The 16,441-nt window shown below is 42.7% G+C and overlaps 1 protein-coding gene across 5 annotated transcripts; it reads right to left on the bottom strand.

The window, feature by feature from the left end:
• Positions 1-7,599: 7,599 nt before the first annotated feature.
• On the bottom strand, positions 7,600-16,230 carry AQP11 (aquaporin 11). Of its 5 annotated transcripts, none has more exons than XM_075198600.1 (4): positions 15,717-16,230; positions 14,707-15,655; positions 10,665-10,781; positions 7,600-7,748 (listed from the first exon to the last, which is right to left on the bottom strand). In XM_075198600.1, the coding sequence occupies exons 2-4, from the start codon at positions 15,281-15,283 to the stop codon at positions 7,669-7,671; spliced, it is 774 nt and encodes a 257-aa protein (XP_075054701.1). In that variant the 5' UTR covers positions 15,284-15,655; positions 15,717-16,230; the 3' UTR covers positions 7,600-7,668. The 5 variants fall into 5 exon arrangements, with proteins under 5 accessions (XP_075054701.1, XP_075054702.1, XP_075054705.1 ...); XM_075198601.1 differs by having other exon boundaries at positions 14,707-15,292; positions 15,846-16,230; XM_075198604.1 differs by having other exon boundaries at positions 14,707-15,769; positions 15,939-16,230.
• Between the last annotated feature and the right edge of the window lie 211 nt (positions 16,231-16,441).

Here is a 16,441-nt window from a genome sequence, read left to right as displayed (position 1 = left end):
GCGCCCTCTGCATCCAGGCACTCTGCCCCCTCTGCATCCAGGCACACTGCCCCCTCTGCATCCAGGCACTCTGCCCCCTCTGCATCCAGGCACTCTGCCCCCTTTGCATCCAGGCACACTGCCCCCTCTGCATCCAGGCACACTGCCCCCTCTGCATCCAGGCACACTGCCTCCTCTGCATCCAGGCACACTGCCCCCTCTGCAACCAGGCACACTGCCCTCTCTTACGTTGCCCCCTCTGCCCTCTGTCCCCTCCTCTGCCCGCTGTCGCCCTCCTCTGCCCGCTCTCACGCTGTCACCCTCCTCTGCCCTCTCTCACGCTGTCACCCTCCTCTGCCCTCTCTCACGCTGTCACCCTCCTCTGCCCTCTCTCACGCTGTCACCCTCCTCTGCCCTCTTTCACGCTGTCACCCTCCTCTGCCCTCTCTCACGCTGTCACCCGCCTCTGCCATCTGCCCTCCTCCTCTGCCATCTGCCCTCCTCCTCTGCTCTCTGTCCCCCTCCTCTGCTCTCTGTCCCCCTCCTCTGCTCTGTCCCCCTCCTCTGCCCTCTGTCCCCCTCCTCTGCCCTCTGTCCCCCTCCTCTGCCCTCTGACCCCCTCTTCTGCCCCCTGTCCCCCTCCTCTGCCCTCTGTCCCCCTCCTCTGCCCTCTGACCCCCTCCTCTGCCATCTGACCCCCTCCTCTGCCCTCTGTCCCCCTCTTCTGCCCTCTGTCCCCCTCTTCTGCCCTCTGTCCCCCTCCTCTGCCATCTGCCCTCCTCCTCTGCTCTCTGTCCCCCTCCTCTGCCATCTGCCCTCCTCTGCCATCTGCCCTCCTCCTCCTCTGCCATCTGCCCTCCTCCTCCTCTGCCCTCTGTCCCCCTCCTCTGCCATCTGCCCTCCTCCTCCACTGCTCCGCACCAGGCGCCAGCTATAGAAAAATAGAAAGCAAACAGAAACTTACCAATCCGTGCGGCGCTAGGACCCTGCAGCCTCCTCTCTCGCGCTGTCACTGACGTCGATATTCAGTGACAGCTGCGGGGGAGAGAAGGCTGCTGGGTCCTAGCGCCGCGCGGATTGGTAAGTTTCTGTTTGATTTCTTTTTTCTAGGGCTGGCCCGCGGCACCCCAGTGACAGTGCCGCGGCACCACTGGGAGCCACGGCGCACACTTTGGCAACCGCCGGACTATATAGATTGTTGATATTTTGTTACAAGTTTATATAACAAAATAAAGTTCTCCATCAGTGCCGCTATAACCCTTCGGGCGTCAACATAAAGACTTACTGATAATCTGATATATGCAGAGATATCAAGGATACAAAACTGAAAAGACAAGGAAAAAACAGGGACAATCTTGCAGAGTCAGAGCCCACAAACCCTTTGTTTTCCCTGGTAGTCATTATGTATCCTAAAGTCATAAAATGTTTTCTGGCATATCTCTGGCTGTAAGCAAACATGGGCTAGAAAGAACAAGGTTTAAAACGGTGTGACAATTTGAAAATAGTCAGTTTTGGAGACTCAGTCTTCTACTGGGGTATAGTCCCTACGTTCCATCCTCCCTCAGCCTCCCCCAGGCCTTAGATTAAGTGTTCTGATTTACTGTGTGTTGTAACCTTTGATGCGGAGTCAGCAGTAGGTGAAATATGATGCAGTTTATTGATGTTCAAAATACACACGTGATGGAAAATTGAGGAGCCCTGAGGCTGGAGAGTGGAGCACAGAAAATACAATGGTGAAAACCTAATGCTGGAAGTTGCAGACCAATGCTTAGTTTGTGATAATGATAATAACAGCCAGGAACACACGGGAAGCAGAATATTGGATTGCAGAATGTCCAAAACACAAGCACAAAGGCAAAAATAGCTGAAGGCTGAGCCTATCAGCAGAACACTTCTCAGGTAACAACGACCGGCTCAGAGCTGAGTACGGAGCAGGAATATAAGGCCATGGACGCAGGTGTCAGTAAGCAGAACAAAAGAAGGAAATTAACCCCTACATACAAAGTCCACAACAGCGCCACCTCTGGTAGAACAGAAGTACTGCAAGAGTTACACAAAAACATAATTAATAATAAATTAATTAAAGTAAAAGTGCCAATTCTACTTCTGTATTTTATTCCTCTTTTATTTTAACAAAACTATTTTACACATATAATTCTCTGTGTCAGATTGTATCGCCAATTTTGTTCAATAATCATGGTGACTTTTTTTGTCATGTTAAATCCTATTTAATAACATTCTGTCTTTGTGTAAGTAAATAATTCACACATCGGATAGTCTTGGCTTTATACCACTAAACTTAGGCAGGAGGTTTACAGTATATAACATATACAGTATATATGTTTATGTACTTTGGTTTACAGTATCGCTGAATATATTAGGTTGTAATGGAGCAACTGAAGACTTCCTAAGAGTGAACTAAATCTTAGTGGTGGCAGTATTTGGTGTTTAATATGGATTTTGGGGGGATTTTAGTTATTTTTAGGCTGACCATGTGTTTTCGTGTTGATTAATCCCTTCGCATCCACGTGTCGGATATTCCCAGGTGGGTCTTGCTATGAAAGTAGCCCTGGGAGAAAACCAAGTTAGCTGGTCAGTTAGTCATTAAGTTTTAAATGATATAGGGGCTCAATTAGAGTTGGATGCAAAGTCCGTTCTTAAGCATAAAATATGCTTTTGTACTGCGCATGTGTACAGAAAATGAGTGTCCTTTTTTTTTTACTAATGGATTACAGATCTGGAAGAAATAATAGGATCTCCTCCATGGAGTTAAGTGAATAATACATTGATTAAATAGGGTTTAATTGCTTAAAGGGTGTTTATTTCAATTATTTTCAATAAAATATTTTACATTGTGGATGTTTTGGTTTTTTTTTTTTTAACTTTTTATCTGTGACAGCAAAGAGAAAATACATGTCACAAGTAAACCCTTAATTACAGTAATTAGGGGAAAAAAAAAAGAAAATTAGGTAGATTACATTAAATAGACATTATAATTATGAAAGTTATAACTACGAAAGTTTTACACAGACCATACCACCGGGGAGGGACATATTGAAAAATACAGAAAGGTATATTCGTGCAGTACCTACATTAGACAGAGAACATACCTTCACAGTACAGGCGGGAGAGGATTATACGGCAAATTAATTTACATTAGGTCTGAAAGGTTGTGATAACCCTTCAAAGGGCTGTAGACATGACCACCCTGCTTTGTCCCATAATTCACAAGAATTAAGGGACAAAGGGTGGAGAGTAGCTGAAAATGTTGATATTTAGCAATGATTTTGGCACTAATAGGAGAAATCCCTATAATAATAATAATAATAATAATAATGGGATTATTCATCATTAGCTCAACAAAAAACTAAAATATATCCAAGGCTAAACTCACTTGTATAAATATATTTATTAATGATACATAGTTAATAAATAAATATTAAAAGGATTAATCTTCTCAAAAAGTCTGCATAGCAATCAAAAATCAGAATATTCAGTGGAATTTCTGCATGAACAGACAATAACAGTTGATAATCACAATCATTATAATACTCTGGAAATCAAAAATATAAATGTTGTCCGCAATCAAAATTAATATTGTATGTCACACGTGTTTATTAATTTTGCTCACACATATTATTTATAGTTTAGGAGATTTACAGATTGTGATTATCGGCGGTATTGATATTGTAATTGCTATGTAAACATTTTTAGTATATTGATCCTTTTAACATATATTTATGTATTATTACTAAAGATCTTTCATTTATTCACGTGAGTTTATCCTCTGCATTTTTTGTGTATTGCGCCAATAATCAATTATCTCATTGTTAAATATTAATTTTAGGATTTATCATATCATTGCTGCAATATTTGTATCAATACAGGACAGGACAGCCCATAACCAACGGTGAATGCTCGGGACCATGGGAGAGTGAATGGTTCTATGTCCGAGTTTTGACGGGGGAGGAAGTAGCGCTTGGTAAACGGTTGACAGTAGGAGTAAAACAAATATTAGAAATGATAGCATTAGCATGTATGTGTTCCCTGAACAACAAGTTAAACCACTTTTGTTTCCTCTACACATGTTGTCTTCACTGGAATAAATACATTTCCGACTTAAGGAGAAGACAATGCTTTTCGGCCACGACTTACAGTCCATGCGTATGGGAACAAACCAGTTAGCTGCTGGAATTGTGGACCATTCTCTAGGAGTCGTACAGCAGGAAATCCTTTTGTAGGTTTACCCATAGTTTGGATGACAGTTAATGTGGTAGAAAACGGTTCCCGACAATTAAAAGGTGGAATATCTGGAACTGATCAGGATACAGCCACCATAGGGTTAATACTATGTTCACTGAAACTACAGAACCAGCTGCACCCAGCAAACAGGAGAACAATAGAAAGACTAGGGCAATACTGGCGTGTGAGGAATATTGTTTACTAGGCATGATATTGTATATGTAAATATAGTCAATAATCATGTAGCAAATGGAGATATGCCGGAAGGACACTATTACATGTAAACATGTTGTCATACTATGAATTGTATAAATACCCTGCTTCCTGTAGACGATAGAACTCTGTTTAGGTGCTTTAACAGAGTTCATCAGTCAATCCTGATGAATTTATAATCATTTACACTAAACATTTGTGTACTGCTCATGATTCGAGGCTAAGTAAACTCTTTTCCTTTATACAAAACAGTATAGGTGCGTCAGATTATTTGCATGACTGGTATCCCGAGCAAAACACCCGCTCGTCCAATCATCATGAGCGCAAATTACTACGGCGGCCATCTGCCTAGTCTTTAATTGTGACTAAAGGGAAAAGTGGAGGTGTTTCTCATAGCAACCAATCAGATTCTAGCTATCATGTTCTAGAATGTACTGGATAAACAACAGCTAGAATCTGATTGGTTGCTACGGGCAACACCTCCACATTTCCTTTTTAGAAGGTTTAATAAATCTACTAACTATTAATAACCTTTCCACATCTTTATATACTTTGGCAATTTCCCAGATGCCGCTTCCTGGCCCTGAAACAAAAACACATTTATTTGTGAACATTAAAGAGCAAGTATAACCTGTTTTAAAGGCAAATTCCACATTCACTATGTGGACAAATAAGTTCAGGAAAATGGAAAAAATGTAGAGTTTGACAACCTTTGTACAGGTATTTTTTAAAACATAAAGGCATAGGTTATTTTGGTTAAAAGGAGTTTAGAGTATCTGTAACAAATTATAAGGCATGGATATATCAAATACAATATCACAGTATATGAAGACAATCTAAATGTTCCATTCAGTCTCAGGCACACTTAAACATCTCTATAGGTATTTAAATATTATATATTCACCGTAAAACCACACACAGCTGAATAGCCAGAGATCCAGCAGTTCTGGGCTCACCCCTTATCACCAGATACTCCCCTGCGAGGTCAAATCTCGTGGGGCAGCGGTTTGGCAGCATAGATTCTGATTGGTTGATGACACCATGTCAGTATCAGTTGGTGTGACTGCATTTATATCTGGAATTTAGTCAATATCACCCATAGATTGCAAGCTTATGAGCAGCACCGTTCCCTCTTAGTTTGTCTGTTAATACCCAGTCTTATTATTGTGATTGGTTCCAATTGTAAGGTGCTGCGGAATATGCTCCGGCTATATAAATAAAATCAGTATTAATTTGAAGTTACACTACTGCTTGGAATTCACAGGCTCTTGTGAGATCCTTCTTGCCCTCTCCATGTGCTCTGACATCACTATTTTTGTGCTCCTATCTGGTTTGTTCCTCAATTATGGTTTAAGGTGTATTCATTGGTTGTTCAATCATTTCCACATTACATGTAGATCCACAAATGTCACCATCTCTCTTATTATTTTATGGTAAACTTCTATACACAGATTAGAGAGACAGGAGTATGTCTATCTAAACCTCTATACACTAAGTCACGAAACTACTTTTATAACTTGCTATGATGGAGTGTAAAATCCCTTGCACATACCTGGGATAGGTACGACTGCCCCCCCCCCCCCACTTTTGTTTTCTTCACGTTTATATCCTGTCTATCCCTCTATCCCTCGGTTCACCTAGTGTTTCCTTTCTACACAGTCAGAGTACAGATTCCAACTCCTTCTCATTTGCACCAAGAGACCCAAATTACTTCTAGAGACTTTTGAACCAGTGAGCAAAGTTACGCTACATCCAGTTTTACCATATGGCTCACACATCACTATCCCATAATGCTAAGGTTACCTTGTGGTCATTTATAGGCTTCAGTGCTAATTTAGTGGGAGTCCCGGGGACAGACAAAGCCTTCCCAATGTTTCATTTTGTAGGAATATCCACAAAGCTTTTTCTCAAATCCTGTCCCAACATAAGCGGGAAAGAGTAGTTATTCTCTTCAGTATGGACTGACATGTTCTGCAAGATTAAATAATCAGTGAGAGGATCCTGTCTGGATCACCCCTGTTTTCCAAGCATGCTGGAAATTCTAAGTCCCTGAGCGTGCTCAGTGCGCATTCATCGGGAGCGTGCTCAGAGAGCGCTCCTGTGGAGTGTGCTCAGTGTGTGCTCCTCTGGAGCGCTCTCAGTGTGCTCCTCTCTGGAGCACGCTCAGTGTGCATTCCTTTGCTGCTGACCTAGCAATCAGTGGTCTATTTTAACCACTGCCTGACTGAGGACTGTCCAGACGATTGATTTTGGGTCAACGTCTCTGCAGTTTACTTGTTTTCCATATTCCTCGGCTTTGGAATATAACTACACTGATTTCTCTGCATCCTGATTGCGGCTTCTGCTCCTGATCATGATGATTACTGCCTGCCCCTGGACCTGGTCTAGTCTAGTCTGACTCCATTGCTCCATCACTCTGTGTGCTGAAGCCCATTCCAGTGTCCATGTAGCTGAAGGATCATATCCTGTGTCCCGACTCCCAATCTGTCTCCTCATTCGCCGCTCTGGGCACTTCTGCAAGGAGACATCTCAAGTATTCGTTCTATGTTGTTCCTCAAAAAATAAATATATTGAATGTTTCCTCAAAAAAGAGGGCGTTTAACTAAAGTTACCTCCCACTCCACTCGGATTGCATATAAAATTTAAAGTTGATCTAAGACATGCCCTACCCCAACTATAAATCTGTCCCCACATTTTAAATTAACTCCCCCTCCAATGTAACATGGTTTTGCCTTACTTACTTTTGCTTTACTTTCCTTAATGAATCAGGCCTTATATTATTAACAGGTGACATTAATTGGTTTATTTTTTTCTGTGCATAGTTTTGAGACTTTATATTCCACTTATGTATTGGACGTATCCTGCAGTTTATTGTCTGTTAGAGCAGAGCGGACCTAGACCCGTATTCATCACCGGAAGTATCTTCACATTCGTTTCTTGTTGAATTTGGACGTGCGTATGCCGAATTTACGGCGTTTTTAAAACAATGCACATTACATTAGTTTTGCGTACCTTAATGAATCAGGCCGTACGTCCCTGTCTGTCTATTAATACCTAAGTTGTGTTTTATTGTTGTTCACTCCCGATTGTAACGTTTGTAAAGTTTCGCTGCCTATGCTGGCGATATTTAACTACTGATAATAATTTACCAGAGGGGCGGCAGTCATTGTTTCAGGATGTGATTTATTACAGTCAAACACGGCCAAATAGCCCTGGGGATCCCCCGATGACACCTTAGTCTCTCTTTGGAAGGGTAGAAGTTTGCTCCAGTTTCGGAATACCGCGTTCCACTGCCAAGATGGAGATAACCGCCCCTGTAATGAGAGTGATCTATATCATCACCAACAGTGAGTATAAGGATTACTACATGCAACGAAAAGGTGCTTTGTGCACAAATGTGTTGTAATCCAGAACAACCAATCAAGTGTTAGCTTTCATCTTCTAAATTGCATGCAAATAATCACAGCTAAATTCTGATTGGTTGCTGGGAGTTCCAGCACATTTGTTTACATAGCCCCTATTTTATCACATTATATAGCAATGACAAAGTGAGAAATTAATAGCAGGGATAGCATATTAAAGTAGAAAGCAAAAATGTCATTATAATTATCTGAGTATATAAGAAATGTGGTGTACATGATACAGTGTACAAATTGCCCTGAGGGAATTTACATTGGTGAGACCAAGCGGAAACTACAATCCAGGATGAATTTACACAGACACACAACAAGGAAATCTCTGGACACCCCCGTGGGTAAACAGTTCTCTGGACCAGGACACAGTATGACAGATTTAAAAGTCTTAAAACTAAAAGGTCATTTTAAAAATGACAGGGAGAGAAAAATATGGGAATTCAAACTGATAAGAACATTCCAGTAATTAACTCAAGGGCTCAATATAACACCTGGATTTATGACCCACTACATGGACACACTTCACACCCCACAACAGAGTAACTCCAGGGGGTAAATGTATCAATCTCCGGTTTTGTCAACTCGTGGGAGTTCGGTGAGATGACAGCTTAAATTTAAAGCGGTGCTGCCTTGTAAATGGAAGTTTCCCTTTACAAGGCAGCGCCGCTTTAAATTTAAGCTGTCATCTCGCCGAACTCCCGCGAGTTGACAAAACCGGAGATTGATACATTTACCCCCAGATCTCTGAACTCTTAAGACTTTTACTCTTCCATCTGTAACAAAACCCTTTGTTTTATCACTTTAGCTTATCTTAATGATGTACCCCCCCCTCCCCTGTCAAATGTCTTGATGTAACAGCTCTTAAATGTTGGGCCTTTTCCTCAGTCATTCATTTGTAAACCTGCCTGATGAAGGGGCCTCTGTGCTCTGAAAACTAGCAAATATAGTCAATGTATTTTGGTTAGCCAATAAAGGTATCACTCCTATAATGCTTTTTTCTTTTTTGACACGAAAGTATTTAACATCACACAGATTTTTCTCGCTAACACGGTACTGCAATAATAATAATAATAATAATATTTTTTCTTGCTACAGTATATTAGAAAAAAACATAACACACATTTACAAGTAGTATATTCTATAAAAGTAGTTTTATTGGGGATATAACTAAACCATGCCCAATTTTACTCATCAGTATAAGGAAAGGTGGACATGGTGCTATCACCACAACATCACAGAATATAAGGTAAAAATAGCGCTGAGTCATTAAGGAGAGCAAAGCATAAAAAAAGGGGTAACTTTGCACATGGGCAAAACCATGTTGCATTGGAGGGGGATGTAAATTTAAATTATGGGGACAGATTTATAGCATGTCCTAGATCAACTTTAAAATTCAGTGTAAAAATAAAGCTATCAAGTATTTGTGCTACCGGAAAAAACAGCCAGTATTTTCCTTAAATTCAAAATAATAAACTAATTTTCACTCCTTGGGGTAAATGTATTAATGTCCGGATTCTTCAACTCCGGCGAGTTCGGCGTCTTCGGCGCTTAAATTTAAAGCGGCGCTGCCTTGTAAAGGGAAGTTTCCCCTTTACAAGGCAGCGCTGCTTTAAATTTAAGCGCCGAATACGCCGAACTCGCCGGAGTTGAAGAATCCGGACATTAATACATTTACCCCCTTGTATTGTAACATGGTTTATCCCAGAGAACATTTACTCTTTTTTTGCTTTACTTTCCTTGATGACTCAGGCCCTATGTCCATTCATGCCCGTTTATTGATTATCACCTTGCATGTATACATAGACTGCGCTCAGGACAGAATAGTTACTACTGTACGAGATGCCCAATTCAAACAATTTACAATTCGGAGATCACTGGTCCCGATCTGTCAGTGATATTATCTCTCAGTAATGAACGCTGGTGGATCCGTGACACAGTCTTACAATTAATGTTGTGTAACAACGTTCCTAGGAAAGTATTGTTTTGCTATAAGGCTTAATTGGATACTATCAGTTTAGTGAGTATTAATCGCGGTCAGATAGCGCTGGCATAACAGCGCACTGACCATAGAGCAGACATCAGGGCCATTGATCCCGGCGAAAATGCATCACCGACCTTGACGCACTAGCACGGGGTAATATCCAGGGGCAAACGCAGGATTTGTAGAGGGGGGTTTCCACACCACGCCGCTAGTGGGCGTGACCAGCATGCATGGGGGCGTGGCTATAATATTAGACAGTGCTTGGCTGCTCTCCAACTCTTCCTATTCCCATAATATACATGGGCAATGCTGCGTGCACTACTGTTAGGTGCACGCAGCTCTCCCTTTTCAAACAGAGTCGTGTGAAGCTGGGACAGGGTCCAGCCACCTCAATTATACAGTGTCCCAGGCTTGGAGGGGGGTTTCCAGGCACTAGGAACCCCCCCCCCCCCCATTCGGTTTGCCTATGATATCCGATCTGCTGGCAACACTGATGACTGCTCTATTCTCAGTGGGCTGTGCACGACGTCCGTGCAGTGTGACCGTAGCCACGCACTGAAGGGCTAATATCTGAAGGAGTCCTTAAAGGGATTTTTTTCAACTTTAAAAATCGATTTGTTACTAAATACCTACCTTTGATCAGCAAAGCTCCCAGCTATACGTCTGGTTCTGGACCCTGCAATTCCTATACAATCATCATCAATACTTATATAGCGCCAGCAAATTCCATAGCGCTGTACAACTGTGACCATTCATAACATTTTATTACCCTAGTAGGTTTGTCTCCTCCGTTAGAGCCTAGTAAGCCACATACCCCACTTGGGCTTCATACTCACCCACGAGAGGTGCGATGCAGTACACGATGATGTACTGGGATAGGGTACTTCCGTGGCACATAAACACCACTGGAAAGGCCAACGCTGGGTTAAACACAGCTCCTGTCAGGTGAGCACCTGCAAAACCAAAATACAGTGGTGCGTTATTCAATGAGCAGAACATACAATGGGCCATTCATTAAACCTACCCCTATGATGCCCAGTTTGACAGCGGCATTGACAGTTCAGGCTGCCACGTGAGTAAAGTCACTTGGAGATCGTATTTCATGTCCTTCTACTCACGTAAGTTGGGAACAACGTAGATGAATAGCGCTGCCCTTTGGAAGGAACCCGGCTATTGTATATTGTAAATACAACCCAGTAGAATTTGATAATTTCATAGTTACAAATATATTTCCATTCATTCCAGTTTTTGCTTAAAGTCAACCTGAAACCTTCCCACCAATGTGTGGGGTGAACCAGTAACCAGCCTATCATTCTGCTAAGAACTAGTGACATCACTGTGGACCTAACTAATATTAATGAGGCCTGACTAATATTCACAAAGCTTGAGTATGAGTCTTACTATGTATATTAATCCATGAACCAGAGTGGGTTTAAACAATTTTGGCTCTTTCAGTGGGTGACCAACCAGTAAAAATATCTATAATGTGGGGAACATTTCTTGACCACTGTCCAAGAATAATGGTGGTTTTGATTCAGGACTGTATGTAATACTGGTTATGGTATTAGCTGTACCACTGAGACTGAATCCCATTGTGAGCTAATGGTAACTCACACGTAAACTGTAAGAACAGTGCGGCCAAGCGATCTAAGCCTGTATAAATACACAAAGGACCTTATTTAAAGTTCAAAGTAACTATGCCCAGCCTGCGTACAAGCAGCTGTGTCTGTGCACTTGTGTTTCCACGTCTGTATTTGGAGCTGATGCATTTTAAGACACGTGCAACCTTAAATCGAGCGCATTGATCCATCCAAAGTAAAGATGAAACAATCATCATTGATCCCAAAAACTGCATCTGGTTTATGTAGGTGCAAAATTTCCGTCTCCTTCCTAAAGTATTTCACGATCTGTGTAACTCAAAGTAACAGAGCTCAAAGGAGCATCTACTGTGCTGCACTTGTCATAAATGCAAGATTAGGTGCAACTCTAAATACAGATGCAAGTTCTGCGCATGCAGAGGTATGTACTGTGTATAATGCACAGTTCTAAATCAGGCCCAATCTGTTGATGCATTTGCACACAATAATTTAATTGAATAGATTCCATTCTCTGCTGCCATGGAAAATAAAATTGTTTTTCAAAGTCCCTGTAATCAGCTGTGTGGGATAAAAGTCCAAAGTTCTGCAAACTTTGAGCTCAATAACTTGTTCTAGGCCAGTAGGTTCTGCAAATCACTGCACTAACTTCTATATAACTACAGCTTCCAAATCACTGCACTAACTTCTATATAACTACAGCTTCCAAATCACTGCACTAACTTCTATCTAACTACAGCTTCCCAATCACTGCACTAACTTCTATATAACTACAGCTTCCAAATCACTGCACTAACTTGATTTTCAATATTTTTTATATGGTAAATGTCTGTAATAAAATCTTATTAAATCAGGGTTCTACTACATAACATTTAGCAGTTACTACAGTTAAACTAGAAGCTACAGACAGATTCAGTTACTTTTTGACAGAGTCCTGTAAAAGTAACATAAGCTCTAAATGTAACTGGTTTCTGCTACATTATTAGCTTGTCAGTATATATCTGTACATATGTATAAAGCATAAGATCAGCACCCTTGCATACAGGTTTGAAGCGTGATATGCGAGAGATAATAATGTTGTTGTTCATTTTCTGATGTCTTACAGCTCACACAGACAAACGTTGAAAAACAACGATAATTAAAACAGTAGACAAAACCTTGTATCCTGTCTTCATTTTAACAAAGTGTTAATTAACCCATCTGTAAGCTTTCCTGCAGTATAGTGCAGCCAATGGGCGCTCCCATAGAATTATATTGTAATGAACATAAAACTTCTGAATGCTGCAGGCAACGTCAAGATCGAAGCTAATCAAAGTGTGAACACTAATCAGATAGTGTGTGTACAATCCGATCACCCTCATCAATTATTAGCAGCACCAAAGCTTATTTTATAGGCTTTAAGAGCACGCATTTAACACTTCAATGATCACGTTATGATAAAAAACATTTTTAAATATTTCAGCTTCTCTGAAGCACGAAGGGTTAACTGTTTTGCAGAGTACAGTAAGATTGTTTAACAGAGATTTTCTTTAGTGTTTACAGGAAACCTTTTAATTTTAGAACATGCTAAACATCAGGAACTAATAGACGATGATATAAATTTGGCAGCACGGTGGCTCAGTGGTTAGCACATCTGCCTCATAGCATTGGGGTCGTGAGTTCAATTCCTGAGCGTGGCCTTATCTGTGTGGAGCTTGTATGTTCTCCCCGTGTTTGTGTGAGTTTCCTCCAGGTGCTCCGGTTTCCTCCCTCACTCCAAAAACATACTAGTAGGTTAATTGGGTGCTATTAAATTTAGTAAGTAATATCGATTGATCAAATCATCTCTCCAAAGCATAATTTTTAGCAATAAAAGCTTTGATAGACATTAGATTTAAAATATTGACCTATTATAATGCCCCTTAAAAAATAAAATATATAGAGGAGATATTGATTATAAGCCCCAGTAAGCCATATGTCCCAGCAATACAGGATTATCATACACAATGTAACAAGAGTAAGACTCTGCAACTAAAGGTTCCTACTTATTATTAGAAATGGGTTTCCACCTTACGCTTACTTTATTTCTTCGTGCTTCCCAGCAAATTTGATTAACTAAATGGATTTATTTTTTTGCCTTCCTTCCATGCCTCTCAGAAAAATCTTTATATCATCCAGCCAAAGATATAACATAGGTTTAATTTTCTCTTCACATTGGATACAACTTTATACAGCAAGCAGCGTATTTGTGTGTTACATGAAAATACAGTCAGTATTTAACTTATGTGCAAAACAGAAAACTAATTTGCACCCCTTGCATTGTAAAATGGTTTTGTCCAGGAGACTGAAATAAGAAGTTTCTTAAGTTAAGACCGTTAATGAATCAGGCCCCAGGAGTTTTCAATAAAAAAGTAATCGCCTAGGACTGACATGATTTGTATAGTAAATTGCTACGAAATGTCCTCTGTCATATTTGCAATGACACTTGATAATTAACAGGGTAAAAAACACTAATTATTAAATAGGCCCCCAAGACATTACCACATTCAGGTCAGACCAGTAATTCCCCCATCTCTGACCCCAGATACTGACTAAACACGTGTACAACTTTGTGAGACATTGTCCAGCAATGGACGTTTTAAGTGCTACTATGTATTCATTAGACAATTTTGTTCCTTCTTCATAACTGCATTTCTAAAATGTTGAATGTTGCTAATTACAAATGTATTAAGAGATGTAATTTATTTGTGATGTTGTCATTTGATTTTTAATGACGAATGTCTATGGTTTAAGTTTCCAAAGTCCCTTGCGGTTTGAACTCACAAGAGAGAAGAGCACTCTGGATAAGGTGCAGTATGGGATCTTGTGTGAAGTAGATTTGCTTGTAAATGGGATTCACAAGTTCCTATTTTTTTATATATATATATATATATATATATGAACAATTGCACAGTAGCACTTGTCTTGTAGTTTATGCTTGCTGTAATACTATCTGTTCTTATGCTGTATAAATGGACAACTGCAATTGAGAACAATTCTCAGTAGCACTATACAAAGTTGCATTTAAATGATATAAACTATTGAAGCTCCTAAACTGTAAGGAGCCATCAATCCTCTCTACTAGGACAAAGTCAGGAGTTGTATCAGACCTGTTATAACAGCACAAGTTGGGGTATTAGTAGATGAGGCATGAATCCTACTTATAGCCAAGGTACAGGCAGATACTGCAGTATTATTATTATTATATATAATAGTATATACAGTAGCAGAGCCCCCCTTCCAGCCCACCCCTGTATCCCCTCACCTGCATAGACGATGGCAGTGATGGTCAGAGCCACCACGTGTGGCTGGATTTGGGTCTTCACCCGAGGTAGATAATGCAGCATTAGGAAGAGGCACAGGGCACAAGTCATCTCCACCAGGGCCCCTGACAAAGGGGCCACACTCATAGGGTTACTGCAGCCCCCGCTCATCTCATGCAGCGGGGACAGTCTTAAAACCCAGAGCCCGGGCATCAGCACCCAGGACAGCGCAGCGCCCACGAACTGAGCTCCCATCCGCATACAAGTCTGTGCCCCGGTGGCCAGTCCCCGCAGCCACTGATGTACACTGCCACACGGGTTACATGTGGCCCCCCGGGAGGTCAGACAGTGCAGCACTACCTGCAGGTAGGTGAGGGTCAGGGCCAGCCAGCTCTCCACGTTGCCCACAGTGCCCAGCAGGATCAGCTCTCTGGTGCAACAGCTCAGCTGCAGCGTGGCCACCGCTTCCAGGGCGAGCTCCCGTCCCTGTCCTGGGGGCAGGATCCGCCGGGACACAAAGCGGAGCAGCTCACACAGCAACAGTAGGCAGCCCAGCAGGGCTGCGGAGCCCAGATGCATGCTGCCCCTCTTCAGCTGGGGCACCAGCCTCTGCTGGGTGCTGGGGCACAGTCACCACCCTCTGCTGGGTGCAATCACCACCCTCTGCTGGGTGCTAGGGCACAGTCACCACCTTCTGCTGGGTGCTAGGGCACAGTCACCACCTTCTGCTGGGTGCAGGGCACAGTCACCACCCTCTGCTGGGTGCAATCACCACCCTCTGCTGGGTGCTAGGGCACAGTCACCACCTTCTGCTGGGTGCTAGGGCACAGTCACCACCTTCTGCTGGGTGCAGGGCACAGTCACCACCTTCTGCTGGGTGCAGGGCACAGTCACCACCCTCTGCTGGGTGCAATCACCACCCTCTGCTGGGTGCTAGGGCACAGTCACCACCTTCTGCTGGGTGCTAGGGCACAGTCACCACCTTCTGCTGGGTGCAGGGCACAGTCACCACCCTCTGCTGGGTGCAGGGCACAGTCACCACCCTCTGCTGGGTGCAATCACCACCTTCAGCTGGGTGCAATCACCACCCTCTGCTGGGCGCAATCACCACCCTCTGCTGGGTGTAGGGCACAGTCACCACCCTCTGCTGGGTGCAGGGGCACAGTCACCACCCTCTGCTGGGTGCAGGGGCACAGTCACCACCCTCTGCTGGGTGCAGGGGCACAGTCACCACCCTCTGCTGGGTGCAGGGGCACAGTCACCACCCTCTGCTGGGTGCAGTCACCACCCTCTGCTGGGTGCAGGGGCACAGTCACCACCACTTCTGCTGCCTTCTGCAACTCCCACCATCAGGTCTCTCTGTCTCCTCCGCTTGGGACAGTGGAGGTGTCTGTAATACTCCTGATCCAGGCTTACAGTCAGCCTCCCATTCACACTACAGTGTGACGACACCAGAGGGGTGTGATTGACATCACAACCAGATGCTCCAGCCTGGGGGCGGGGCCAGGACTCTCCACGCAGCCAGCTCAGTGTATAGTGTATTCCCCATATACTGCACTGAGTGCACTGTGCATGCTAAGCTGTAACACTGTGTGCTGAGCACTTCCTGGAAACAGACAGGAACTTAGATCACTTTTGCTTCATTAGCATAGGAGCCAGATTTTTAAAAATGATTGTGGCTGTTCTTGTTACTTAAATATATTTTCTAATGTCACCATACCCACTGTCATTTTTCCT

Source organism: Mixophyes fleayi, chromosome 2 (genome assembly GCF_038048845.1).
Source record: "Mixophyes fleayi isolate aMixFle1 chromosome 2, aMixFle1.hap1, whole genome shotgun sequence".
Lineage (NCBI taxonomy): Eukaryota > Metazoa > Chordata > Amphibia > Anura > Limnodynastidae > Mixophyes > Mixophyes fleayi.
This window is presented reverse-complemented; position numbering and strand designations above follow the sequence as displayed.

Coding starts and splice junctions, on each gene's coding strand:
- AQP11 (XM_075198599.1), bottom strand. CDS start 15,283: ATGCATCTGGGCTCCGCAGCCCTGCTGGGCTGCCTACTGTTGCTGTGT. Junction 10,782..14,706: donor CACTGCCATCGTCTATGCAG/GTGAGGGGATAC, acceptor TTGGTTTTGCAG/GTGCTCACCTGACAGGAGCT. Junction 7,749..10,664: donor CTGCATCGCACCTCTCGTGG/GTGAGTATGAAG, acceptor CTCTCATTACAG/GGGCGGTTATCTCCATCTTG.